The sequence below is a fragment of the Drosophila subobscura genome, chromosome U (genome assembly GCF_008121235.1).
Source record: "Drosophila subobscura isolate 14011-0131.10 chromosome U, UCBerk_Dsub_1.0, whole genome shotgun sequence".
Taxonomy (NCBI): domain Eukaryota; kingdom Metazoa; phylum Arthropoda; class Insecta; order Diptera; family Drosophilidae; genus Drosophila; species Drosophila subobscura.
In genome coordinates, this window is record NC_048534.1 from 21,082,021 (window position 1) to 21,102,727 (window position 20,707).

Sequence of the window (20,707 nt, forward strand, 5' to 3'; positions counted from 1 at the left end):
AGGTTGCCCCCGTCGAAGGAGCGCGGCATGGAATTCAATCAGGGCCAATCTATAATAGAAATCTCATGTGGCGCGAGCTTCGTTTTGCCCCAAAGGGGAGTTCGCTTTAGACCAGAGCTGTGGGGGGGCGTGGCAGGGTGGTGCGGTGCCTGTCTGCCTGCCGCTCCCTGCGCCCACTTTCAATCGATCGTGCGTTGCAAATATGAAAATGCTACTGCGGCCAGACAGCGAACAGCGTACGGCAGAGCAGGAGCCACAGTCAAGTCAGGCAGCTTGGGCTAAAATCGTTTTTCATTAACAATTTTAAAAGCGGCACATTAATCAGAGGCACACACACACACACACACACAGAGCTACGCAGCTGTGGGATGCCCTGTGCCTACGAGGCTTCCCCGGCTAGAAATGCTACTGTGGTTCTGACTCTGCCACGGCTATGAATGTGGAAGTTGAATGGACTGGACTACATGGCTACTACATTCCCCACATTCAATTGTATTGGCAGGACAATTATTTTCTTATTTTTTGTATATTTTATGTTGCAAATTTGGTTGCATGTACCACTGTGCAGACGCGATGATGGCGCACATAAATCTACTCTTACACACACACACACACACGCACACACGCTTGCGCACAGCACAACTAATAATTCTCTCTTTGCTCTCTCGCGTTCTCTTTGCAGTCGTTCCGTGATCAGTCCATCGATGGCACCGGCCTGCCGCTCTTAACCGAAGATCATTTGGTTAACTCGCTGGGCATGAAGCTGGGGCCGGCACTCAAGTTGCGCTCCATATTGGCGAGGAAATTGGGCGGGCCGTGTCCGTGTGTTGCATGCGTTGCGCAGGCGCAACAAATGTTGGCCTTGCAAACGGGCGGAACACCGCCAGCAGGGGCTGCAGCAGGGACAGGGACAGGGACAGGGGCGGTCACTGCCACCCCAACTAGTTGCAGCATCATCAAAACGGAGATCTTTAATGGGAGCAGCAGCAGCAGCAGCAGCAGCAACAGCAACAGCAGTAGCCAGAGCAATGCCACATGTTGCATGAACGATGCCAGCTAGTTATGTAGCTGCCAACCCAGCTAGATATTTATACTAACTAATTGCATTTCAACTGCAAAAATTGTTGTATTGTACCAAATGAGCTTTCAAGAAAACAAAACAAAAACAAAACAAAATCAAGAAAGAAATGGAGAAGGAAAACCCTATTGTATAACTGTATAAATTAAATGTGTAATCTAATTGCTAGTAGCTAAAGTTGTAAACTTTAAGTGACAACAACTAAAACAACAACGATCGCAAAGTCTTCCATTTGCCCACACACACATACATAGACAGACATAGGCAGACACAAATCATCTTTGTATAGAGTTAATCAATTAATTAGTCAATTTAATGAGAAGAGTTTCCGTTTACGTACTTAAGTGCAGAGCGCCCTCGCTTTGCATTGGATTTTATTTATTTTCTATGACTTTTATTTTAACTGCTAGTCAGTAATACACATAACATTTAAATACGTAGAATTCTGCAAAATGAGTAACTTAACAACTTAAAGAATTCAATACAATATTGTTTAGCAAAACGAAAGTAAAAGGCTATTTATTTTAAATATTTTAATTGCAATACGGCATCAATTGTTACAGCCCCCAAAAAATCGTTTATTTTCAAGATGTATCCTTATTTTGTATTTATCTACATTTATTTTCTGCGGCCATGCACAGAGGAATTCAAAATTCAACTTTACGAACTGTAAATCATTTTTTAAGAGCTCCAAGACTTGAAGAAACACACACACACACACACACACACAAACAAATACCTATTTTATAGTTTCTGTGTACATATTGTTTTATTTAATTATTTATAAGTTAAGTAGTGAGAAACATTTTCTAACACATAGGCCGTATGCAACGAACTTAAACAAAAAGAAAGAGAACGAGAAAGAGAAACAGAATGCAGACCTTCTGCAAACTAGGAAAGAGAATAAATTTGATTTATTATTTACATTTAATGAAATATAGCTATTTTTCGCAAGCTAAAGCAAATAAATTATACCAGTTATCATACAACACACATTAAATAATGGAACGAACATGAAATGCCCTTTGCTCAGTGTGGTACCTTTCAGAATCTGGCGATTGCAGTCTCTGAGATCTGATGAAGTTCCTTCTGAACCAATTTTGAGACATGCACAACATACCCGTACATACCCTATGGGGTAGTCTTGGTTTAAATAGTAAAACTGCACTTCTGACTGCAGTCTCTGAGGCGTTATGGGCACGCGGCTGACCTCCGGACCGCTCTCTGCGCCGCGGGTCGAGCGTAACCGTTGCGCCAAAAGGCAACCAAGGATGGCTGCAAAACAATTAAAAGCACGCAGCGCACCTCCAGCGTCTAATTACAAATTGGAGTCATTGAATTTATTAAAATCGGCCCCGCGTAAATTGCGCAGCAATGCACTTGAGACACGCGAACTGATATTGTGGGCCATCGGATCGGCGCTCCTTGGTTCTCATTACTCGGTCATAATTCACTGCGCCAGTCCGGCTCAAGTATCCCCAACAGACCATCCCTGCTGACAACCAACCAGGTTACTATGGTCCCGCCACTGCCGCTTCCTCAGCAATAATTGTTTGCTTAGGAACATATCTTGTCCAAAGAGATTGGCTTGCCACTGCATGTTAATTAGAGCCAATTGCAATACGTATCACTTTGGTGTGCTATGATATGATTTTTTTTTAAATTAGATGTTCTAACTGCATCTACATATGCAGCCGTTGTATGTGTGTGTATCTCTTAGATTCTTGCACGTTTTCCCATCAGCCTAAAAGTATATTTCAGTGAAGCGATTTCGATTTGGAAGTGTTATGGAGTAGCTGGAAGAGTCTTTTATTCCATGTCCATTCCATACTTATGTTGTACATATGCATTATTACATGGATTTCGAGGTGACAGTCAAATACATTTTATCGTTTGCAGTCATCTGAAAGATATTAAAAAAAGCACCAATTGGGACATTGCGAATGTGTTTTGGCTTTTCGTGTTTGGCTTACCTCGTTTGTAAATGCTTGAGATGATGTGGAGATCCGTATGTTCAATGGAGCTTGAACTGAGAGATCTCTCACTGATTTCAGTATATCCACGGAATTTTTAAGGAAGCTTTCCCACATGCGGCAGTTTGTGCTTCCCAAACTGATATACTCTAGTTTTCGACATCCACGGAAGATTTCAAGGAGATGTCCGGAAATAGTATCAAATACATGTGTGGAAGTGATGTCTATGGTCTCAAGATTAGTCATGTTTGCCAAGAGTGAGAGGCTTTCCTCATCTTTGAAGCCACACACTAGACTTGTGATTGAATCAACCTGCACAAGATGGCGAGCCTCTTCAAGGCCAACGAAAGATCTCCCTAAATCCAAATTCTTTAATTTGCTCGAAGCCTTCAATGAAAGTGCACCGAAAAGACCTTCTAGAGTACCCCTTTCCGGGGTAGAGGATATTGTCAACGTTTCCAGATGCAAAGACTCGGCCAATCCCTCCGTGCCCTGGGTATCTTTGATTGGGATCTCCAAGGACTTTAGTTTCGGAATTTGGGAAACAATGTCCAATACCTTGGCTGGTTCTTGATCGGCAGCCGGACCTTTGATTTTCAAATTCTGTATCTTTGATTCGCCAAGAGATCCAAAAGCAGTGAGCAAATCTATCGGAGAGGTTTCATCTTTCCCAGTTGTTATGACCAGTTCATCGATGCAGGATCGCTTTGACAAGACATCGAGACCCTCTGTGCAGCAGAACGCAGACGTGAGCCGCTTCAATGAACTTATTGCAGACACTGCCTTCACCTCTTCGGGGGTGAGAGCTGCGCTCCTTACATCCAAGTGTTCTAGTGTGTGGCTCTCCCTGCCGGCCAGCTTTGCAAGAAGGTTCTGAAGGGAGCCCTTTTCATGGGTCACAACAATCAGCTCTGCCAGCTGTGGAAGTTCTGCCAGCTGTTCCAAGTCTTTTGCACAGGATAAGCTGCAATTCAGTGTTCGGAGAGACCTCATTCTACAGACTTCCCTCAGTTCATTATTGCTCATTTTGTAATAGCCCGCATCCAGTTCCTGCAAAGTCTCGGCTTGCCACGTGGCCAACTGCCCAAAGAAACTATGCATGGAGCCCTCTTTGAAGGGTCCCTCAATTGTTACATGCCGCAAATTCGGCAGCCTAGCAAGAGGGTTTAGGTCCGTGTCGCTCCCTTGGGCATCCTTCCAAATTCTAATGAGCAAAACGCCAGTGCTCTTGTTAAATTCGATGTGTCTGCTGAGTAGGATACAACTTTTGCGATTAAACAATAAAAGTAACAAGTCAATTACAAACCTTATAAAAATTTCCTTGACATCGAAATCGCTTAAGTGGAGTAAGTGCTGAAAGCTTCGTGCATCAGAGAGGGAGCCATTGAAGCTCGTCAATGAAGTAATTTTGGCCAACTCCATAGTCTCATCAAAGTCGAGCGGACTAGTCATAACCAGACTCTGTAGCTCGGGATTAGTTCTCCTTCCTAGAGCGGCGAAGAACTCTCTAAATGAGACAGTTTTATTGTTTCCCAGGATATGCAAGTGCTGTACGGATTCAAGGCGGGCAAGAGGTTCCATTGCAAAGTTTTCATTTTCAAATAAACTCATTTCTACGCAAAGTTCTTTCTTTTTAAAAGCAATAACTTCTTTTTCCCGATTGAACCATACGCTTCTGCCGTTGATCTCTATGTAAATAAAATCTTGAGAGGCCTCCAAAATTGCGCATATATCAGGCGATGTTGTGTTGCCAGGGCCGCAACTTGTCTGATTGTGTTGGATGTAGATGTCAATTCTGCTTAACTTTTTGCAGGACTTTATAACTGTAAGGAGCCCAGGCGATATCTTGTCGAACGTTTCATTCGCTATCAGACACAGATCCTCGAGTTCGGTTAGGTGAGACAGCAGCTGTATGTCCAGAGGATCAGCGAAGTGACATCTCAGAGTACGCAAAGACCTTAGGCGGGCCAGTTCCTTTGCTGCCACGGTGTCGATGTTTGCTTTCCACCCTAAGAAACAAAGGTTTTGTAGTGTCTGCGACTCCTTGCAGGCCAGAGCAGTAAGGAAGCGCTGTGGGATTACTGGGGATAATGGCCCAGATATAAAAATGTAATTTCTTCGAGCAAGGGTAGCTGCGCCAGCAGCTCAGCGTTCTGTGATGCCAATATCTTCTGGGCGGATCTTGAGGATGATGGCACAGGCTCAGTCATTTCTTTGGGCAGGGGAATCTGCTCCTTTTCGGCAATCCCGCACTCCAATCTCTTCAGGGATGCGATTTGAGACACGATGGCGACTTCCGCTGCTGTTATTTTTCCCAGCCTCAAAGACGTCAAAGTGGGTGCTTTCCGGAATGCCGCTACTAATTCATTAAGAATCGGCTTAAGTGAACCAATTTGGGGCGATCCGCTTATTTCAAGCGAACACAAACCTGGCAGAGTCGCAAGTGGACCAAAGTCGGAGGCATTCACATTATCTCCCCTTATCGTAAGAATAAGTTCTCCTGCACTTGGTTGGTACCAGATGTTAGTGTTAATATCTACTATGTCAATCCACTTTTCCGCAATCGAGTCCTTAAGAATGCTCAGAACCTGCTCAGATATGGCCAGAAAATCATGCTTGGAGAGTATATCCAAGAAGCCGAGTTTGGTCAGTTGGGACAAGAGCCCAATGCTCTGGGGATCGTCAAATCCACACTTCACTTTGGTTAGTGTTTCAATCTGGGCCATTGCCTGTGTTTCCGATTTATCCAATGGGACATCGTCTACGGACAATCTGGTGAGTTTGCGCCGCTTGGCAACGCATGCCTCCAGCAGGGGCTGCAGAGTGCCCCTCTCGTGCACGCCCGCGATCTTCAAGTGGTTCAGTTTGGGAATCTTGGCCAAAGGCTTGTACTCGCTTGCATCGCAATCGGGTCTCATTTTGAAGGTGAGTTCTTCCAACTCTCCGCAATGCGGCGCAATCGTGGCCAGCCTCTTTCCTCCCGTTTCGTTATTCATGTATGACAAATTCTTCAAGTTTTTGTTCTGCTTACAGCTCTCGACCAAGTCATCAATATCCATACGAATATTTAAACTGAGTGTCTCGAGGCTTTTAAGCTTGCCCAGACCCTCTAGGGTGTAGCCTGCAATGAATATCTTTGTGTTTATACCTTTCTGTTTGTACATTTGTGTAATGCTCACCTGGAATATATATGTCCAACTCTTTCAGATTTAGCTTGTTTTGGAGCTGACCCATGACTGTGTGAAATGCTTCCATGTGATCACTGTGGTATGATTCGGGTGCATAACGCAATACGACTTGTTTGGGACCTGCATCCCTGATGGCATGGCTGAGGGAGCTCCAGTAGGTTTCCTTTTCCCTCGACGAGGCTGTCGCCAAGCGTTTATACACCTCTTCAAAGTCGATGTAAATGCTTGTGATCTTATGAATCATGTATTGATCAAGGCTTCTGTATAGCTGTGTATCCCATTCAAAGAGCATACGGGCCAGATGTTGAGAGCAAGCGGCGAGCCTAATGAGATCGCCATACTTGATTTCCACGACTGCTCCTGGTCTTTCGCTCTCACAATTCCTTTTAATTTGATTAAATATTTCAAATTTGCTGTAATGTGACAACTCAAAGATGCTCTCGTGGCTCATTTTTTGGTATTTAATACACAGCTTCTGATATTATTATTTCACAGCGTAAATTGCTTTTTATTGATTATTTATGTTCGCGCTGGAAGAGCTTTTGCTTCGATCACTTATGTACATATGTCTTATGTACATACATATGTTTGCACACAATGCCAAGTGATTCATACACAACTACGATTAGATTTCTTATGATTTTGTATTATTATTTATTTATTAAATTAAATTTATTTATTTTTATATTGATTTATTTATGTTTATTAAATTTATTTATTAGTTATAATTACTTTCTGTGTGCACTTCAATAAACGTTTTTAATTTTCAACGTTCTGACGACTGTGACTCGACTCCAGTGCTTGCTGCTGTCTGTTTCTGTTTGCTGATAAACACTTTTTACTTATTTTTCTCTTTGTCTCTCTTTTTACTTGTACTAATCTGGCAGCCCCCACAATTTAACTTTGTAAATGGCTGCAGTCGCAATCGCAATCGCGCTTCTGAAATCCACAGTAAAATGTTTTATACATATTTTCATAATGTTTAATGGCATTTTAAGTAGTACTTATGTATGGACATTGAATGAATGGTCAACGTAATGGACCGGTAATGACAAATGTGTTGGCTTAGCTTAAAAATTACAAGTGTTGTGTACCGCCGCAGCACTTAAGGCGCGTGAGACAATCTCTAGGTGGCAATGGGGGTGGGGGTGGCCTCTGGCTCGGCTGGCGGTGCCTTCTCTCCGTTGCCGTTCTTGGCAGCTGGCAGATCCTTGACGCCGGTCGAGCCGAAACCGGCCTCGCCGCGTTCGGTGTCATCCAGCTTGTCGACCAGTTCCAGTTCTGGATAGAAGATGCGCTCGCAAATGAACTGAGCTATGCGATCTCCATGCTTCACCTCGAAGTCCGTTTCAGAGTGGTTGAATAGGACGACGCCCAGATTGCCACGGTAGTCTTCGTCCACAACGCCGGCGCCCACATCAATGAAGTTCTTCACGGCCAGACCAGAGCGGGGAGCGACGCGACCATAGGAGCCCTCCGGAACTTGGACCTGCAGGTCGGTTTTGACAATCGCCTTACCGCGGGCCGGGACCACCACATCGTAGGCACTGCGAAGATCAACGCCGGCTGCCTTGGAAGAGCCGCGGACCGGCTCCAAGGCGTGCTCCGTCAGTTTGGCGAAACGCAACACACACTTCTCGATTTTCATTTTCTTTGCAGCTGGAATGTCGTTGGTAATGGATAAAGGCATCTGCAGTGATTGTTGCTGTTTAATAATATCAATATCCAAAGGTTTTTCGAACATTCCACTTACTTGCAAATTTTTGGCGGTGAAATAGCGTCAATAGGGTGCAGTGTGACCGCGGTTTTACCGACATGTACTGTCTGACCGTCGAAAATATACCAAAATAAACCGTCGCATTTTCTAAATCTTCGGAGCTACAAACCACACTGTATATAGATGTACCATTTCGTACAAGCAATCTGTTGAATTTATTATTGGTTCTAGTTTTTAAACAACCCGAAGCGAGTATCAAAATATCGACACACTTTTGGTACATTCGGTACTTTTGTGCGATTGTCCACACACTTTTACATTCTATCGACCAGCAAGTAGTAGTGTGACCAGAAATACAGAAATCTCTGCAATTTGCCATTCACCGCGACTAGCCGACAATGCACTGATTGGACAATTTCTTTGTAAAATTTACAATTGAAAGTGTTTTTATCAGTTTACTTCAATTTGTATAACAATTAAAGCCAGATTCTCGGGTTTACCTGCTGCCTCATCCATGCCGAGTTTGAATCCCAAGCAGTGAACGTGCTAGAAAGGAAATTCTCGAGGTGAAAGCAGCAGAAACAACATCAAACAGCGAAACCACCTCAAAAGGGGGAGGCGCCTTTCCACTGCTGCTGCTCAACCACTTGGCCACATATCAATGCAAAACAATGGAAATCAATTGATGCAGCACATCAATCACAGGCAGTAGTGCGTCGTGGAGCGGAGGGGGTGTGCAAGCGGTTCCGTATCAAGAGAACAAATGTGAAATTCCAGACCAAAGCCACCAGGCGAAGTGTATTGCGAGCGAGCGCAGGCAGTGTGTGTGTAAATGCGTGCTACGGTCGGTCTTATGCTGTCTCATGGTAGCGTGGAGCCAGTTATGTCACGACCCGACTACGAACAGAATGCCCTGCATCACAGCTCCCTGCTGGTGCTGCTCCGTGGTGTGGGACCCTCACGGGCACGCATCCTCCAGCGGGCCTTTGAGAAAGTGCGACGTGTCAACAGCATCAAAGTGAATGGTAAAACACTTGAGGGAGCACGCTACCCAGAGACCTATCTAAATGCTTCTTCCCTTGCAGATTCCAGCGGCAATACACGCACAATTTGGGTGCGCTTCATCCATGAACATCCCGTGGAGCATAATGATTGGGGCGACTTTCAGACACATCGCCGCCTGCTGGGCCTCGTCACCATTGGCAAGTTTGACAATCAACCGGAGCTGAATGAGCTCTGTCGCCTGCACGAGTCCCTGAAGGTGCGGTATGGCAGCACACTCTACGAGTCCCGTGCCATTTTCTTTGGACCCGACGAACCCAATGGCCTGGAGACCATTGGCGAGGAGAAATCGTCAACGCCGCGTCGCCTGCAGGATGACTATACGACGCCCTCGAACTTCAAGTCGCAGGCGTTCTTCTATCGCGAGCAGGATTCGTGTGCGGATCTCGAGTCGCGCATTGGGGACTTTGTCAGCGCTCTGTTTTGGGTGCTCGAGTCGCGGCGGCTGGAGCGTTCGCGGGAGAAGGCGGAAAAGGTGAGCCTGCTGCTGGCACCCTTCGAGAAGCGCGACTTTGTGGGCTTGGACATGGAGTCGCGAAACAATCGGAAACGCTGCGTGGGCCGTGTGATGAAGAATCTGGCTGACTTGTCGCTGCAAGCGGGCCTCGTCGATGACGCACTGAGTCTCTATCATAACGCCAATGAAACGTTGAGAACGGTGGGTGATTCCCTGTGGGTGGGGGCCACCGAGGAGGGTCTGTGTGCGGCATCGGCAATGCTGTTGTATCCGCAAATGCGAGAGATTGAGACGCTGCATAGAAACTCATCGCTGCAGGAAGCGGGTAAGTGGGAAAACAGTTCCTGAAAAGCAGAAATGTAACCGATCCACTGGGAATTGCAGGCACCTCACCGCTGCGGCATACCCCCGAGAAATGGCGAGCCAGTGATGCCACCAAAAAGGTCACCACCGCACCGGAAACGACGAATGGGGAGGCAACAGTCCAGCAGCAGCAGCAACAGCAGAGGCTCACCTCGAACTCGTCTTCCTGCTCATCGGTATCTTCCTTGGTGACGACGGCTAATAATTCCTCGGCCTCCGACACGCCAACTACATCGTCCACGACCACCTCTTCCACATCCACAATATCGGCAGCACCGCTGGGCGGTAACCAGCGCAACGGAGAGCTGCCCGGCAACATACTCAAGGCGGAGGAGATCACCAACTACTATCGCAAGGCCATCATCAACTACAGCAAGTACCGGCATGCGGCCACCATTGAAACGGAGGCGGCGCTGAAGGCCTCACGCATCTGCATCGAACAGAATCGACCGCTGGACGTGGCCATGTTCCTGCAGAACATTCTCTACATAAACCTGAGTATGAGCGAGCCGGAGCGTGTCAAACGATTCGAGATCATTACGGATCTGTATCAGCAGATTGGATACCAGCGGAAGGCGGCCTTCTTTCAGCGGCTGGCGGCACTGAAGCATGTCCAGCAGGGAAGCCAGGCGCCGGACTGGCATCAAAGCTATCGCTTGATGTTGGGCAGCTTTACGGGCTACTTGCTGTGCCTGGATCCGCTGGAAGTAGTGGAGAATGCTGCCGGCTGGCCGGCACTGCAAATCGATTTGGTTCAGAGTCTGATCACGGCTGCCCGGCGATTGGGACACTCGGCCCTGGCCACGCGCCACATGACGTTCCTGCTGCAGACCCAATGGGACAATATGTCGCCCACAGAACAAAGCGAAATGGCTATACAACTGCAGGTGGGAGCTCCATTAAATTTAGTATTTCAATGAAATCTAAATAATATTTTGTTGCAGAATCTGAGCGCCCAGTGCGAGGGCTCGCCTGTGCCGCTGGTGCTGGAGAATGGCACTGTGATACCGCCCGCAAATTTGACAGATTTGCCCTACTGCCTGGACTTTCAGGTGAAGGATTTACCGCCCCACTTGCGGCCGCAGCGTATCAAGGTGGCCAAGGCAGACAGCGGGCCGTTTCTGTTCACGCCCATCCACTTTAATTCCGTGGATAGAAGGGACAAGAAGAAGGATAAGAATAAAATAGGTGAGCCAGTCAGTGCAGGTCCCAGAAGCACTTGAAATGAAGCCATGACAATCATCTTTTCCTTTTGTTGCAGCTTTCCTGTGGGTTCAGAACGATCTGAGCGAGGTGTGTGTGCGTTTGAGGAATCCCCTGCCATTTGAGCTGACCGTCACCGATATGCGACTGCTGACGAATGGCGTTGTGTTCGAGTCGCTGCCCCAGACCATTGTCCTACAGCCGCATGTGCCCACCTATGTGCCGTTGCATGGCACGCCCATTGAGACGGGGCAGCTGGATCTTCAGGGCTACAGTACGCACACGCTGGGCGTCAAGTCCAATTGTCGACTGAAGCATATGCGGGGGCGCAGCTTTCCGCCCAACTATCTGGTGGAGGTGATACCCGCCTTGCCGCGAATTGCTGTGAAAACTTCGCTGCCACAGACGGCCACATTTAGCAATATGAATAGTGCGGACATTGTCGTCACCTCGGCCAGCCTCACGCTGTACAATGGAGAGTCCTCCAGCTGCACCATAACCATTACCAATGAGAGCGCCATCCTGCCGCTGGAATATCTGGAGGTGAACATTAACTCAAATGTAGAACAGGAGCTGCAGAGGAAGATCTTTCGGATAGATGAAGAGGCTTTGCAGGTGAGTTTCAAGTGGGAAAAATGCTCGCTGAGTATCGATTCTTAATCGGTTTATTCCCCTTTGCAGGCCAAGCTGCCAGTTCCGCCGCAGGGTACCATTGACTTTGTGGTGGAAGTGTATGCTGAGGCGGATTTCGTTTGCCCCCAGCCACCATCATCGGTGGGGCATTCCAGTGCACCAGCTGCTGGTGATTATTCCCTGATGTCGGGCTCCGGCTCTGGGCATGCCAGTTTGCCCTCGAGGGTGGGCTCACCGCAGCATCGGCGCCACGAGCCGCAAACCTCCAGCTTTCGCTCCACCATGTCCGGTGGGCAGCCCTCGCTGGCGGCACTGAGCCTGCAGCCTGAACCCTCCAGCATTGGCTCGCAGTTTTCGCAGCACATTGAGGCGCAGGTACGCTTGAAATACTCAGGAGGGGAGGCACTGACGGCTGGGTATTGTCGCCAGTGTGCGGTGTCCTTAAATCTGGAGCTGCTGCCCAGTGCACAGATTACCAGCTGGGATGTTCTGCCAGCCGAGATGTAAGTGGAAGGAATGATCAAGCGAACTTCTATTCATTTTCCTCTTCGTTTTTAGAGCTTCACAGTTCTATCTGGTGCTGGATATATCCAATCTAACCGCTCAAGAGATGTCGCTCAATTACACAGACAACAAGAATATACTCATCGAGGCCAAAGAGAGCTGCCGTGTGCCCATACCAGTGGATCGTTGCTCTTTGGAGCAAGTGTGTGCGGCACGGGCAGCCGAAGTTGCGGAGAATCTAGAGAGAGGTTTGATCTATATTTCCTGTGTCCTGTGTGGGTGGATTTAAAACCAAACTCAAATCCTTTTGCAGAACTCTGTTTTCGAACGCAGCTGCTGTCGTTTAATGATGCTCTGGGCAAACTTTGCTCGGAGCATATAGCCGAGCGGGTGAAAATCAATTGGCTGCTGACTGGAACCGATATCAAGGGCATGGCCTCCTTGCGGGGCATAGTCCTATCGCAGTCCATGGTGGATCTCACTGCTGTATCTCCCCTGCAGTGGTGTAAGTTGTGCTGCATCGAGTACGAGAAACCCATTTTCATTTGTGTTCTTTGCTCTTAGCTATTAGCTTTCAGGATACGCCTGTGCAGCCGCACAGCGAACTTGTGTGTACGGTGGGACAGCGTGCGCTGCTTAGCATACAGTTGACTAATGATTCGATGCAGCCGCTCAAGAATCTGGTGTTGAGCATCAAGTTCTATCAGGATTATTTAAATGGAATGGAGAACTACAATCTGGAGACACGCGTGGCCTTCTCAGGGCCAAATAGGTGAGAGCTGATGGATATATTTTAATGTTAGTTAATTTCTAATCATTTGTCTTCAGAATTGCCATTCCCATTCTGGAGAAACAGGAGCAGACGCAGCACACTTGCTCTGTAATATTCTTTACGCCTGGACGCTTCAAGGCTGGCATTGAGTGCACCACCAACCCGCAGCAGCAGCAGCAGCAACAGCAACAGAAAAAGCCAACGTCAGCACGTTCCTGTCCGAGCGCCACAAATGCTGTAGAAGGTCAATTAGAAATGTTCTCGTCCAGCTATGATGAGCAGCAGGCGCATGTTTGGAAGTTTATACCGCCCATAGAGGTGACCGTTGTTGAGCAGTGAAGAAATGTTACTTGTCTCTAGTTTAATTTCGTTACAACATATATTTGGATATGTGCGTGCTTGTGTGTGTGTCTCTTGTGTATATGTATGTATGTATTGGCTAATCCCCCGGACATATAGTTTGATGCCCGCTCTGTTATACCGCTAGGCTTGTGGTAATATCAAAAGCAATTAATTGTTTGTAAAGCGAAACAAAACTTTAAGTCGAGTAAATAAATACGCATAAATTGTATATAATTAAGCTCAAAACATAAACCAAAACGTATATAAACCAACCTAAATGCTTGATAGGGACAATGGCCATAATATAAAATCAATATAGTCCACTTATATATATATATATATCTTATATATCCAGAGTTATACAGCTTTAGGCTTACAAAGTGGTGTATATAGATAGCAAATGTTTCGCGCACTAAAAAGCAAAACCACTCAAGCATTATACATTTTGATAACAAATTCGTATTTACAAATATTTTTATACAAAAAGCAAATGCAACAAACAAGAAATAACTACTGCAAAAAAATCAATAGACGCGGGGGCAATACACATGGATTTAAGATATAAGAATTGTTGCTACCTTCTCGAAGGATCTAAGATAAATATGCCAATGAAATGTGTGAATTATTTGTAGTGTAAAGTAAATGCAATAAAACTGTATTTGACAAAACATAGTACAACATAAAAACAAAGACAAATACACATATGCTAATCCCCTTTCCCTATCCCAGTCGTCGTATATCATCCATGGTGTAGCCACGACGATGCAGCATAACGCAGGATAGCACATACATGTAGTAGCCGCCGGGTATAATGGTCAGTGCTCCGATAATGGACAAAGCCCACACACGGTCCAGCCGCTCTCGATTTATATCCGCCATCCAGTCTATGGTGGCAAAGCCAATACATATCTGAGAACAAAACAAAGCAAAGAGTTATCGTGTGGATGAGTCACCAAGGGGCCGCCTCGGGGTCGACTATTGAACGCACCGTGCCGCCTATGAACAGCGTGAGGATGATGAGTATCGTTTTCCATGGCGTTGGCTCAAGTATCAAGTTTGGTTCTGTCCATTGCTCGTTCACGAACCCATCCGTTTCACATTGGTCATCTATCACCTTGACGTAGTCGCCAGACGCCGGGCTGGAGCCCCCAATATTGAGACGTCGACGGGAGTCCGTTTTGGTGGGCAGCATTTTGTAGGATTTTGGCAAACAGGTTGATCTTGATCTCGTGCAATTGAATGAATTGAAAGGTAGCGGCGATTTTTTCCTTGCCTTATCAGTATTGTTGTGGCCAACAGATGGCGCCAGGACTGCCAACCTATTTGGAATTGCAAACAGCTGTTCCTTGCATCAAGTTGGCAGCACCCAAATTACAGCCCGCGTTTCGATTGAGACCAAAATAAATTAAAACTAGGTTTTTGATTTTTCACGAAATGTATTTGTGGCATGCAAAGTAGCATCTAAAAGGGATATCAGTATAGTTTAATTTAAGTACATCAATCTTCAATTGCAATCGTAGTTGTAATAGTTACAACAAATGGATGATCCCAATCTCACCTCTGCGGCCCGAGTGAATCTATAATAGGAGTAAAAATGTATTTAAAATAAAAAAGTAATATCAACTGTCATTGTGAATAGACTGTAAAACTGAATGTAAAAAACATGATAGATCACTCATTGACATCAGGTGTCCCTATCAAAGTTATTATCAGAAAGACAGCAGCAAACGTTAGAGCTAAGCAATACTTACAAGGGAAATATAAAGCACGTCCTTTCGTTGGGTTTCGCTTGAAAATCATACTTTCCTCTGTAAAGAAATAGTAAATGTACATGAGTTATAATTGCTCATGACTGGGCTGGATATGAAAAGAGAAACATTGCCGCAATCAGTTCTACTATCAGGATAAATCAGTCATAGACATCAGATGTCCCTATCTCAAGTTATCATCAGAAAGGTTAACAAAATGTTTTGTAACCAAGGAAATACTTACAAAGTAGGCTTGGACCATGCAGTCTTTCGATGTGTCTATTAAGATTCACACTGTCATCTGTAAGGAAATAGGTGTGTGGATTAGAATGCGTTTACAAAAAGTAAATATGCAATACAATGTTCGACAAATCAGTTCTACTATCAAGATAAATCAGTCATAGACATCAGATGTCCCTATCTCAAGTTATCATCACAGAAAAGGTGGCAGTTGCTTGGTACTTTAATATACTTACAAATCAAATTAAGACGGACATTACTGCGACGGGACGAGCACCTGAAAAAAAAAAATGGATATGTTGATCAGAAGTGCTCATGACTGGCGTTATGCGAAGAAAAAGAATGCTGCAATCAGTTCTACTATCAAGATAAATCAGTCATGGGCATCAGATGTCCCTATCTCAAGTTATCATCAGAAAGGTGCAGAAAATATTTTGTAACCAAGGAAATACTTACAAAGTAGGCTTAGCCCATGCAGTCTTTGGATGTGTCCATTGTGAATCACACTTCCCTCTGCAAGAAAAAAGGTATGTGGATTAGAAAGTGTTTATAAAAGGAAATATAAAATAAAAGGTTCGAGAAATCAGTTCTACTATCAAGATAAATCAGTCATGGACATCAGATGTCCCTATCTCATGTTATCATCAGGAGAAGAGTAAAATAAATTGTATACCCAAGGCAATACTTACAAAGCTGAGTTCCGACATCATTGTTCTGTCCATGGAAAAGTGAGGGTTCCTCTGTAAATAAGAGACGAATTTGGATTTTAATATGTTCATAAAAGTATAATACGCATTAAAGGCATTGAGATATCAGTTCTATTATCAAGATAAATCAGTCATGGACATCAGATGTCCCTATCATAGTTTATCATCATAATAACAACGTGTTGTGGTGAGGTCTTAATAAATTGCACTTACAAATGGAATCGAGCTGCAGGCTGCAGTAAATTGGTCAATCGTTAATACATCTGCAAAGCAAAATTAATGCATTATTAGTTGTGGTTAAAGAGAACTGTCCGCATGGTAGTCATCTACATACATACATATGTATGATTAATCAGCAATAATTATCAGATGTCTCAGTTGCAAGTTAGAGCTTACCTTTTCCTTAGTTCACGAAGGTCGTAGACTATGTTTAAAATTAAAAATTTCTTTTTGAAAATTCATTTTGTGATCCAACACGTGTCGCGGTCGCTAGAGGTGCAAAAAGATTGATGCCATCATCGATACTTACATATACTAGGGCTGCAAGACCATCGATGGCACTCTCGTTACAGGGAAGTCTAGAAAATAAACAAGCGATTTCTTAACCTTATCATAAAAATAGGAACATAAAGCCATAAAAGCAAAGTTCCGTAGATTCTATTTTAGTTTATTATAATTACCGATGGTACGACCATCGATGTTTTTGCAGCCCTACGATACATGCACATACACCGATTATGTTGATCTCTATCGATGTTTTATTGGCACCGTTAACTTGATTTCCATTTCTAAAAATAAACAATTACAATATTAAGCAATATGTACTGTAATTATGAAGTAATAAAAACGAATGTTGTGGAATGCAGTACCATTGCTCATATAGGTGGACTTGAATTTTGGAATGTTCGTTCTAAGGAGAATTTGTTGATATATTTTTTTTCAGTGTATTTTGTAGCTTACATTTATTTCAAGACCGTGTAAACTCGTAAATTCCCCATGTAGTCCACGAACTTGAATTTTCGTTGCAGGCGCGTGTTCTACAAATGGATCGCAAAAAGCAGACTGCATTTTCTATTTTTTATTTTGCTTACTGAAAATAGATTTGATGCAGCTCTGGTAGCCGCTATGTATCGTAAAAGTGTGACGCTATTTACAGTTAAAAATTTTGCTTTTATTATATAAATAGATAATGCGAATCGGACACTCTGCACTTGATATTCAACATTATAAACATTTAGTTGTCGCGTCCTAATTAGCCAACAAATTACATTGCTTATTTACTTATTATTACATGGCAGTCGACGAGACATTGCATGTGACTAATCAAAACCAACAAAACTAATATTGAAATCTTATTGCTTTCATTGATGATCAGCCCCGGGAGGATCCTCCGCCGCTGACTGGCTGACTTCTAAGGCCTCTTCTTCTAGTTGTTGCTGCTGCTGCTCTTGCTCTTGCTGTTGCTCCTGCTGCTGCTGGAGCTTTAGGCGTTTCTTGGCCTGTATATCGGCCAGGGTTTGTTCGATGGAGCGCATGTCCTTCTTGTTCTTGCTGGGCACAAAGCCATAGCTTTGGTTTGTTTCTGTTTTGCCTGCTGCCTGCAGGCCCGCAGATTCACCTATCAGATGGGCATATTTTGCTTTGTAATTGGTCGTAGGCTTCACCTCGCCCGTTGTATTGTCTGGGTCTGTGGAGCAGCCCGCCTCTGCTGCGGCTGCTGCTGTGGAAGCCTTTTTGTCGCTCTGCTCTTGAGCCAGGCGCTCTTTTCGTTGTTCTGCGTATTCTTTGGCAATCTCCTTGTTCCAGCCATCGCCATTGCGACGCGCCGTCACCTCATCCTCGCCGGGTGCATGCTCCTTCTTGTATACCACCGAATGGCGATCGACATCCTCCTGGCCGAAGCTCATCGCTATGAAGCCGCCGTTCTCCGCAATCTCGTGAATGACCGAGCGGTGCACTTTATCCAGGGGCTGGAACTCGATGGACACCCGATCATCTTTGGCAAAGCGGGCCATACGCTCGTCCACATACTTTCGGAATCGCAACAATTCCTCCTTCTGTCTCTTTTGCATCCGCTCCATCATTTCACGCTGCTTCTTGATAAGCGTTTTCTGCTGCTCGCTGGCCGATGGAGGGGCATCCATGGCGTTCAGTATGGAATCGAGGAGATCCATTTTGCCCCCAGTTGTACTGTTCTTTGAGGGCTCGCTCGTTGATTAATTTACTGCCTGACGCCGCCACAAAAAAAAAGGAAATTTGGGTTGATTTAGCATGCTCTGCCAGTTAAAATATCATTCCATTACTTACCACTCTCTGGCGACGATTATGAGCTTATCAAACTCTTCAGTAATAGCTAATTTAGTTGTTTTATTTGTGTAAAAATAGTTATATATTGGCAACCGGTGCTTGTGCACCAGTGTGACCGCGGAATTATCGATTAAATATACCGTCGGACTCTAAGAATATACGTTCGTATTTTTAAAATATACCGTGAAACGGTTCTTTTGCACCACCAAATAATGGATGAAGCTGCCAACTCCTTCGGTATTAGGAAATGTAGTATTTTTGTTACACAACAGCTGTTTTTACAACAGACTCGATCTCAATCGCTAATGTTTTAGCTACGCACTGATTAATTATTACAAATAAAAAGTTAAGCTTGTTTTTCGTGTTTCAAACCCTTCTTTGTTTCTGTAATTGTAAGTAACTACATTTGGGTTAAGTTGACAGCTTTGTCCTCCCAGCTGGCGCGTGCCGTGTGTTTGAATTTGCAGATAAATATTTTTGGAAGTATTCTTTGGCCCTTGAGGTAATGGATGATGGATGCCAAGCATACTACACTCGTCCACTGGTTCCGCAAAGGTCTCCGCGTCCACGATAATCCCGCCTTGTCGCAAATCTTTGCGGCGGCTAACGTTGCGCCTGAGAAATTCCATGTGCGACCCATTTTCATACTGGATCCTGGCATCCTTGATTGGATGCAGGTGGGAGCCAACCGCTGGCGTTTCCTTCAACAGACGCTTGACGACCTGGACCAGCAGCTAAGGCAGCTCCATTCACGTTTGTTTGTGGTGCGGGGCAAGCCCGTGGATGTTTTTCCCCGCATCTTTAAAAGCTGGCGCGTGGAACTCCTGACATTCGAGACGGACATCGAGCCCTACGCCCTGAAACGCGATGCAGCTGTTCAGAAACTGGCCAAAGACGCTGGCATCAAGGTGGACACACATTGTTCCCATACAATTTACAATCCAGAGCTGGTTATTGCCAAGAACCTGGGCAAGGCTCCCATCACATATCAAAAGTTTTTGAGTGTGATTGAACAGCTGAAAACTCCCAAGGTGCTGGAGTTGCCAGAGAAATTGTCAAAGAAAGCGCTGCCGCCCAAGGATGAAGTGGAGCAGCAGGACGAAGCAGCATACGATTGCCCCACTCTACAGCAGTTGGTGAAGAGACCAGAGGATCTGGGACCCAATAAGTTCCCTGGCGGTAAGAAATCAATTAAATTTCACGTAGAGTAACTTAATGTTTGACAAGCAATGATGATTCAGGTGAAACCGAGGGTCTGAGACGCATGAAAGAGTCTCTGCGGGATGAGCTTTGGGTGGCTCGCTTCGAGAAGCCAAACACTGCACCCAATTCCCTGGAACCCAGTACCACAGTGCTCAGTCCGTATCTGAAGTTTGGATGCCTCAGTGCGAGGCTTTTCCATCAGCAGTTGAAGGAGATTCTGAAGCGGCAGCCCAAGCACTCGCAGCCGCCCGTCTCCCTCGTTGGACAAGTTATGTGGCGTGAGTTCTACTACACGGTGGCTGCTGCCGAACCCAACTTTGATCGCATGCTCGGGAATGTGTACTGCCTGCAGATACCCTGGCAGGAGCAGGCCGACCATCTGGAGGCCTGGACCCATGGACGCACAGGGTATCCGTTCATCGATGCCATTATGCGACAGTTGCGGAAGGAGGGCTGGATACACCATCTGGCACGACATGCCGTGGCTTGCTTCCTGACGCGCGGCGATCTCTGGATCAGTTGGGAGGAGGGACAGCGTGTGTTCGAGCAATTGCTGTTGGATCAGGACTGGGCCCTGAATGCCGGCAACTGGATGTGGCTCTCGGCATCGGCGTTCTTTCACCAATACTTTCGAGTCTACAGCCCCGTTGCATTTGGCAAGAAAACCGATCCCCAGGGCCACTACATACGCAAGTATGTGCCAGAGCTGGCCAAGTATCCGAATGGCTGCATCTACGAACCCTGGAAGGCCACACTCTCCGACCAGCGGGCATACGGCTGCGTTCTGGGCGTTGACTATCCGCATCGCATCGTCAAGCACGAGCTGGTGCACAAGGAGAACATCAAGCGGATGAGTGCAGCTTACAAAGTGAATCGGGAAGTGCGCACCGGCAAGGAGGAGGATTCTCCCGAGGCTGATCGCTCAGCCGCAGGCAAGCGAAAGGTGGCCAAGTCCACAGGAAATGCCGCCAAACGAAAACGTTAAAAGACATTTGTATATCATATATTATGCTACCCCTGCTAGGGGTACATATTGTTTTGTATTATTTTGAAACGAATTTATAATGTGATTGCAGAATCTCTGCGAATGGAATTGAACTAGAAATTGTAGCTAAAATGAACGAATTCCTTTTGTTGTTAATTAATATTTATTCAATTATTTTAGGGGAGTACCTTGTTAAGATAAGCTTTGTCCTCTTTAACTATTTCA

General features: G+C 45.5%; 8 protein-coding genes, 1 long non-coding RNA gene and 6 other non-coding genes across 16 annotated transcripts in view; 3 read left to right on the forward strand and 12 right to left on the reverse strand.

Annotated features, from left to right (window-relative positions):
- The window catches only part of LOC117901802 (sericin 1), a 61,499-nt gene extending 59,565 nt beyond the window's left edge, over positions 1-1,934 (forward strand). The window contains exon 8 of the mRNA XM_034812715.1: positions 683-1,934. Within this exon, the coding sequence (XP_034668606.1) occupies positions 683-1,060 (378 nt within the window). The 3' untranslated portion in view covers positions 1,061-1,934. The remainder of the gene's footprint in view (positions 1-682) is intronic.
- Positions 1,935-2,769: 835 nt separating this feature from the next.
- LOC117901803 lies at positions 2,770-4,782 on the reverse strand. 2 transcript variants are annotated; one of them, XM_034812717.1, is made up of 3 exons: positions 4,358-4,782; positions 3,052-4,297; positions 2,770-2,981 (listed from the first exon to the last, which is right to left on the reverse strand). In XM_034812717.1, exons 1-3 carry the CDS (start codon positions 4,660-4,662, stop codon positions 2,931-2,933), a joined length of 1,602 nt encoding a protein of 533 aa, XP_034668608.1. In that variant the 5' UTR covers positions 4,663-4,782; the 3' UTR covers positions 2,770-2,930. The 2 variants fall into 2 exon arrangements, with proteins under 2 accessions (XP_034668608.1, XP_034668607.1); XM_034812716.1 differs by having other exon boundaries at positions 3,052-4,300.
- Positions 4,783-4,935: 153 nt separating this feature from the next.
- On the reverse strand, positions 4,936-6,817 carry LOC117901804. The gene is made up of 2 exons (XM_034812718.1): positions 6,231-6,817; positions 4,936-6,172 (listed from the first exon to the last, which is right to left on the reverse strand). The coding sequence occupies exons 1-2, from the start codon at positions 6,688-6,690 to the stop codon at positions 5,130-5,132; spliced, it is 1,503 nt and encodes a 500-aa protein (XP_034668609.1). The 5' UTR covers positions 6,691-6,817; the 3' UTR covers positions 4,936-5,129.
- Positions 6,818-7,196: 379 nt separating this feature from the next.
- On the reverse strand, positions 7,197-8,125 carry LOC117901807 (deoxyuridine 5'-triphosphate nucleotidohydrolase, mitochondrial). Its single transcript, XM_034812721.1, has 2 exons — positions 7,993-8,125; positions 7,197-7,929 (listed from the first exon to the last, which is right to left on the reverse strand). Exon 2 carries the CDS (start codon positions 7,927-7,929, stop codon positions 7,366-7,368), a length of 564 nt encoding a protein of 187 aa, XP_034668612.1. The 5' UTR covers positions 7,993-8,125; the 3' UTR covers positions 7,197-7,365.
- Positions 8,126-8,328: 203 nt separating this feature from the next.
- LOC117901801 (protein brunelleschi) lies at positions 8,329-13,972 on the forward strand. Its single transcript, XM_034812714.1, has 10 exons — positions 8,329-8,981; positions 9,042-9,800; positions 9,860-10,725; positions 10,783-11,026; positions 11,100-11,656; positions 11,723-12,177; positions 12,233-12,426; positions 12,492-12,683; positions 12,743-12,950; positions 13,007-13,972. The coding sequence occupies exons 1-10, from the start codon at positions 8,789-8,791 to the stop codon at positions 13,287-13,289; spliced, it is 3,951 nt and encodes a 1,316-aa protein (XP_034668605.1). The 5' UTR covers positions 8,329-8,788; the 3' UTR covers positions 13,290-13,972.
- LOC117901808 (transmembrane protein 230) lies at positions 13,934-15,100 on the reverse strand. The gene is made up of 3 exons (XM_034812722.1): positions 15,044-15,100; positions 14,281-14,869; positions 13,934-14,201 (listed from the first exon to the last, which is right to left on the reverse strand). Exons 2-3 carry the CDS (start codon positions 14,482-14,484, stop codon positions 14,013-14,015), a joined length of 393 nt encoding a protein of 130 aa, XP_034668613.1. The 5' UTR covers positions 14,485-14,869; positions 15,044-15,100; the 3' UTR covers positions 13,934-14,012.
- On the reverse strand, positions 14,939-15,011 carry LOC117902843. The gene has a single exon (XR_004649442.1). It is a non-coding gene; the product is annotated as a small nucleolar RNA Me28S-Cm2645 (small nucleolar RNA).
- A 77-nt stretch (positions 15,101-15,177) lies between the features above and the next one.
- LOC117902840 lies at positions 15,178-15,250 on the reverse strand. The gene has a single exon (XR_004649439.1). It is a non-coding gene; the product is annotated as a small nucleolar RNA Me28S-Cm2645 (small nucleolar RNA).
- A 158-nt stretch (positions 15,251-15,408) lies between these two features.
- Positions 15,409-15,483, reverse strand: LOC117902839. The gene has a single exon (XR_004649438.1). It is a non-coding gene; the product is annotated as a small nucleolar RNA Me28S-Cm2645 (small nucleolar RNA).
- A 96-nt stretch (positions 15,484-15,579) lies between these two features.
- On the reverse strand, positions 15,580-16,611 carry LOC117901809. Its single transcript, XR_004649342.1, has 4 exons — positions 16,384-16,611; positions 16,201-16,250; positions 15,970-16,020; positions 15,580-15,793 (listed from the first exon to the last, which is right to left on the reverse strand). It is a non-coding gene; the product is annotated as an uncharacterized LOC117901809 (long non-coding RNA).
- LOC117902842 lies at positions 15,630-15,702 on the reverse strand. Its single transcript, XR_004649441.1, has one exon. It is a non-coding gene; the product is annotated as a small nucleolar RNA Me28S-Cm2645 (small nucleolar RNA).
- Positions 15,860-15,934, reverse strand: LOC117902841. The gene has a single exon (XR_004649440.1). It is a non-coding gene; the product is annotated as a small nucleolar RNA Me28S-Cm2645 (small nucleolar RNA).
- On the reverse strand, positions 16,089-16,163 carry LOC117902838. The gene has a single exon (XR_004649437.1). It is a non-coding gene; the product is annotated as a small nucleolar RNA Me28S-Cm2645 (small nucleolar RNA).
- Positions 16,612-17,136: 525 nt separating the features above from the next.
- Positions 17,137-18,423, reverse strand: LOC117901812 (sperm-associated antigen 7). The gene is made up of 2 exons (XM_034812726.1): positions 18,295-18,423; positions 17,137-18,215 (listed from the first exon to the last, which is right to left on the reverse strand). Exon 2 carries the CDS (start codon positions 18,159-18,161, stop codon positions 17,349-17,351), a length of 813 nt encoding a protein of 270 aa, XP_034668617.1. The 5' UTR covers positions 18,162-18,215; positions 18,295-18,423; the 3' UTR covers positions 17,137-17,348.
- A 289-nt stretch (positions 18,424-18,712) lies between these two features.
- Positions 18,713-20,622, forward strand: LOC117901810 (cryptochrome-2). The gene is made up of 2 exons (XM_034812724.1): positions 18,713-19,473; positions 19,536-20,622. Exons 1-2 carry the CDS (start codon positions 18,804-18,806, stop codon positions 20,480-20,482), a joined length of 1,617 nt encoding a protein of 538 aa, XP_034668615.1. The 5' UTR covers positions 18,713-18,803; the 3' UTR covers positions 20,483-20,622.
- Positions 20,623-20,707: the final 85 nt, after the last annotated feature.

What these genes read in the sequence shown, in the direction of transcription:
- LOC117901807 (XM_034812721.1), bottom strand. Translation starts at nt 7,929, where the DNA reads ATGCCTTTATCCATTACCAACGACATTCCAGCTGCAAAGAAAATGAAA.
- LOC117901810 (XM_034812724.1), top strand. Translation starts at nt 18,804, where the DNA reads ATGATGGATGCCAAGCATACTACACTCGTCCACTGGTTCCGCAAAGGT. An exon ending in ACCCAATAAGTTCCCTGGCG is followed by an intron (nt 19,474 to 19,535) that starts GTAAGAAATCAA and finishes ATGATGATTCAG; the next exon opens with GTGAAACCGAGGGTCTGAGA.
- LOC117901801 (XM_034812714.1), top strand. Translation starts at nt 8,789, where the DNA reads ATGCGTGCTACGGTCGGTCTTATGCTGTCTCATGGTAGCGTGGAGCCA. An exon ending in CAACAGCATCAAAGTGAATG is followed by an intron (nt 8,982 to 9,041) that starts GTAAAACACTTG and finishes CTTCCCTTGCAG; the next exon opens with ATTCCAGCGGCAATACACGC. An exon ending in TGTATCTCCCCTGCAGTGGT is followed by an intron (nt 12,684 to 12,742) that starts GTAAGTTGTGCT and finishes CTTTGCTCTTAG; the next exon opens with CTATTAGCTTTCAGGATACG.
- LOC117901804 (XM_034812718.1), bottom strand. Translation starts at nt 6,690, where the DNA reads ATGAGCCACGAGAGCATCTTTGAGTTGTCACATTACAGCAAATTTGAA. An exon ending in GTTGGACATATATATTCCAG is followed by an intron (nt 6,173 to 6,230) that starts GTGAGCATTACA and finishes TATTCATTGCAG; the next exon opens with GCTACACCCTAGAGGGTCTG.
- LOC117901803 (XM_034812716.1), bottom strand. Translation starts at nt 4,662, where the DNA reads ATGAGTTTATTTGAAAATGAAAACTTTGCAATGGAACCTCTTGCCCGC. An exon ending in GTCAAGGAAATTTTTATAAG is followed by an intron (nt 4,301 to 4,357) that starts GTTTGTAATTGA and finishes TATCCTACTCAG; the next exon opens with CAGACACATCGAATTTAACA. An exon ending in CTCAAGCATTTACAAACGAG is followed by an intron (nt 2,982 to 3,051) that starts GTAAGCCAAACA and finishes AATATCTTTCAG; the next exon opens with ATGACTGCAAACGATAAAAT.
- LOC117901812 (XM_034812726.1), bottom strand. Translation starts at nt 18,161, where the DNA reads ATGGATCTCCTCGATTCCATACTGAACGCCATGGATGCCCCTCCATCG.
- LOC117901808 (XM_034812722.1), bottom strand. Translation starts at nt 14,484, where the DNA reads ATGCTGCCCACCAAAACGGACTCCCGTCGACGTCTCAATATTGGGGGC. An exon ending in CGCTGTTCATAGGCGGCACG is followed by an intron (nt 14,202 to 14,280) that starts GTGCGTTCAATA and finishes TTTTGTTCTCAG; the next exon opens with ATATGTATTGGCTTTGCCAC.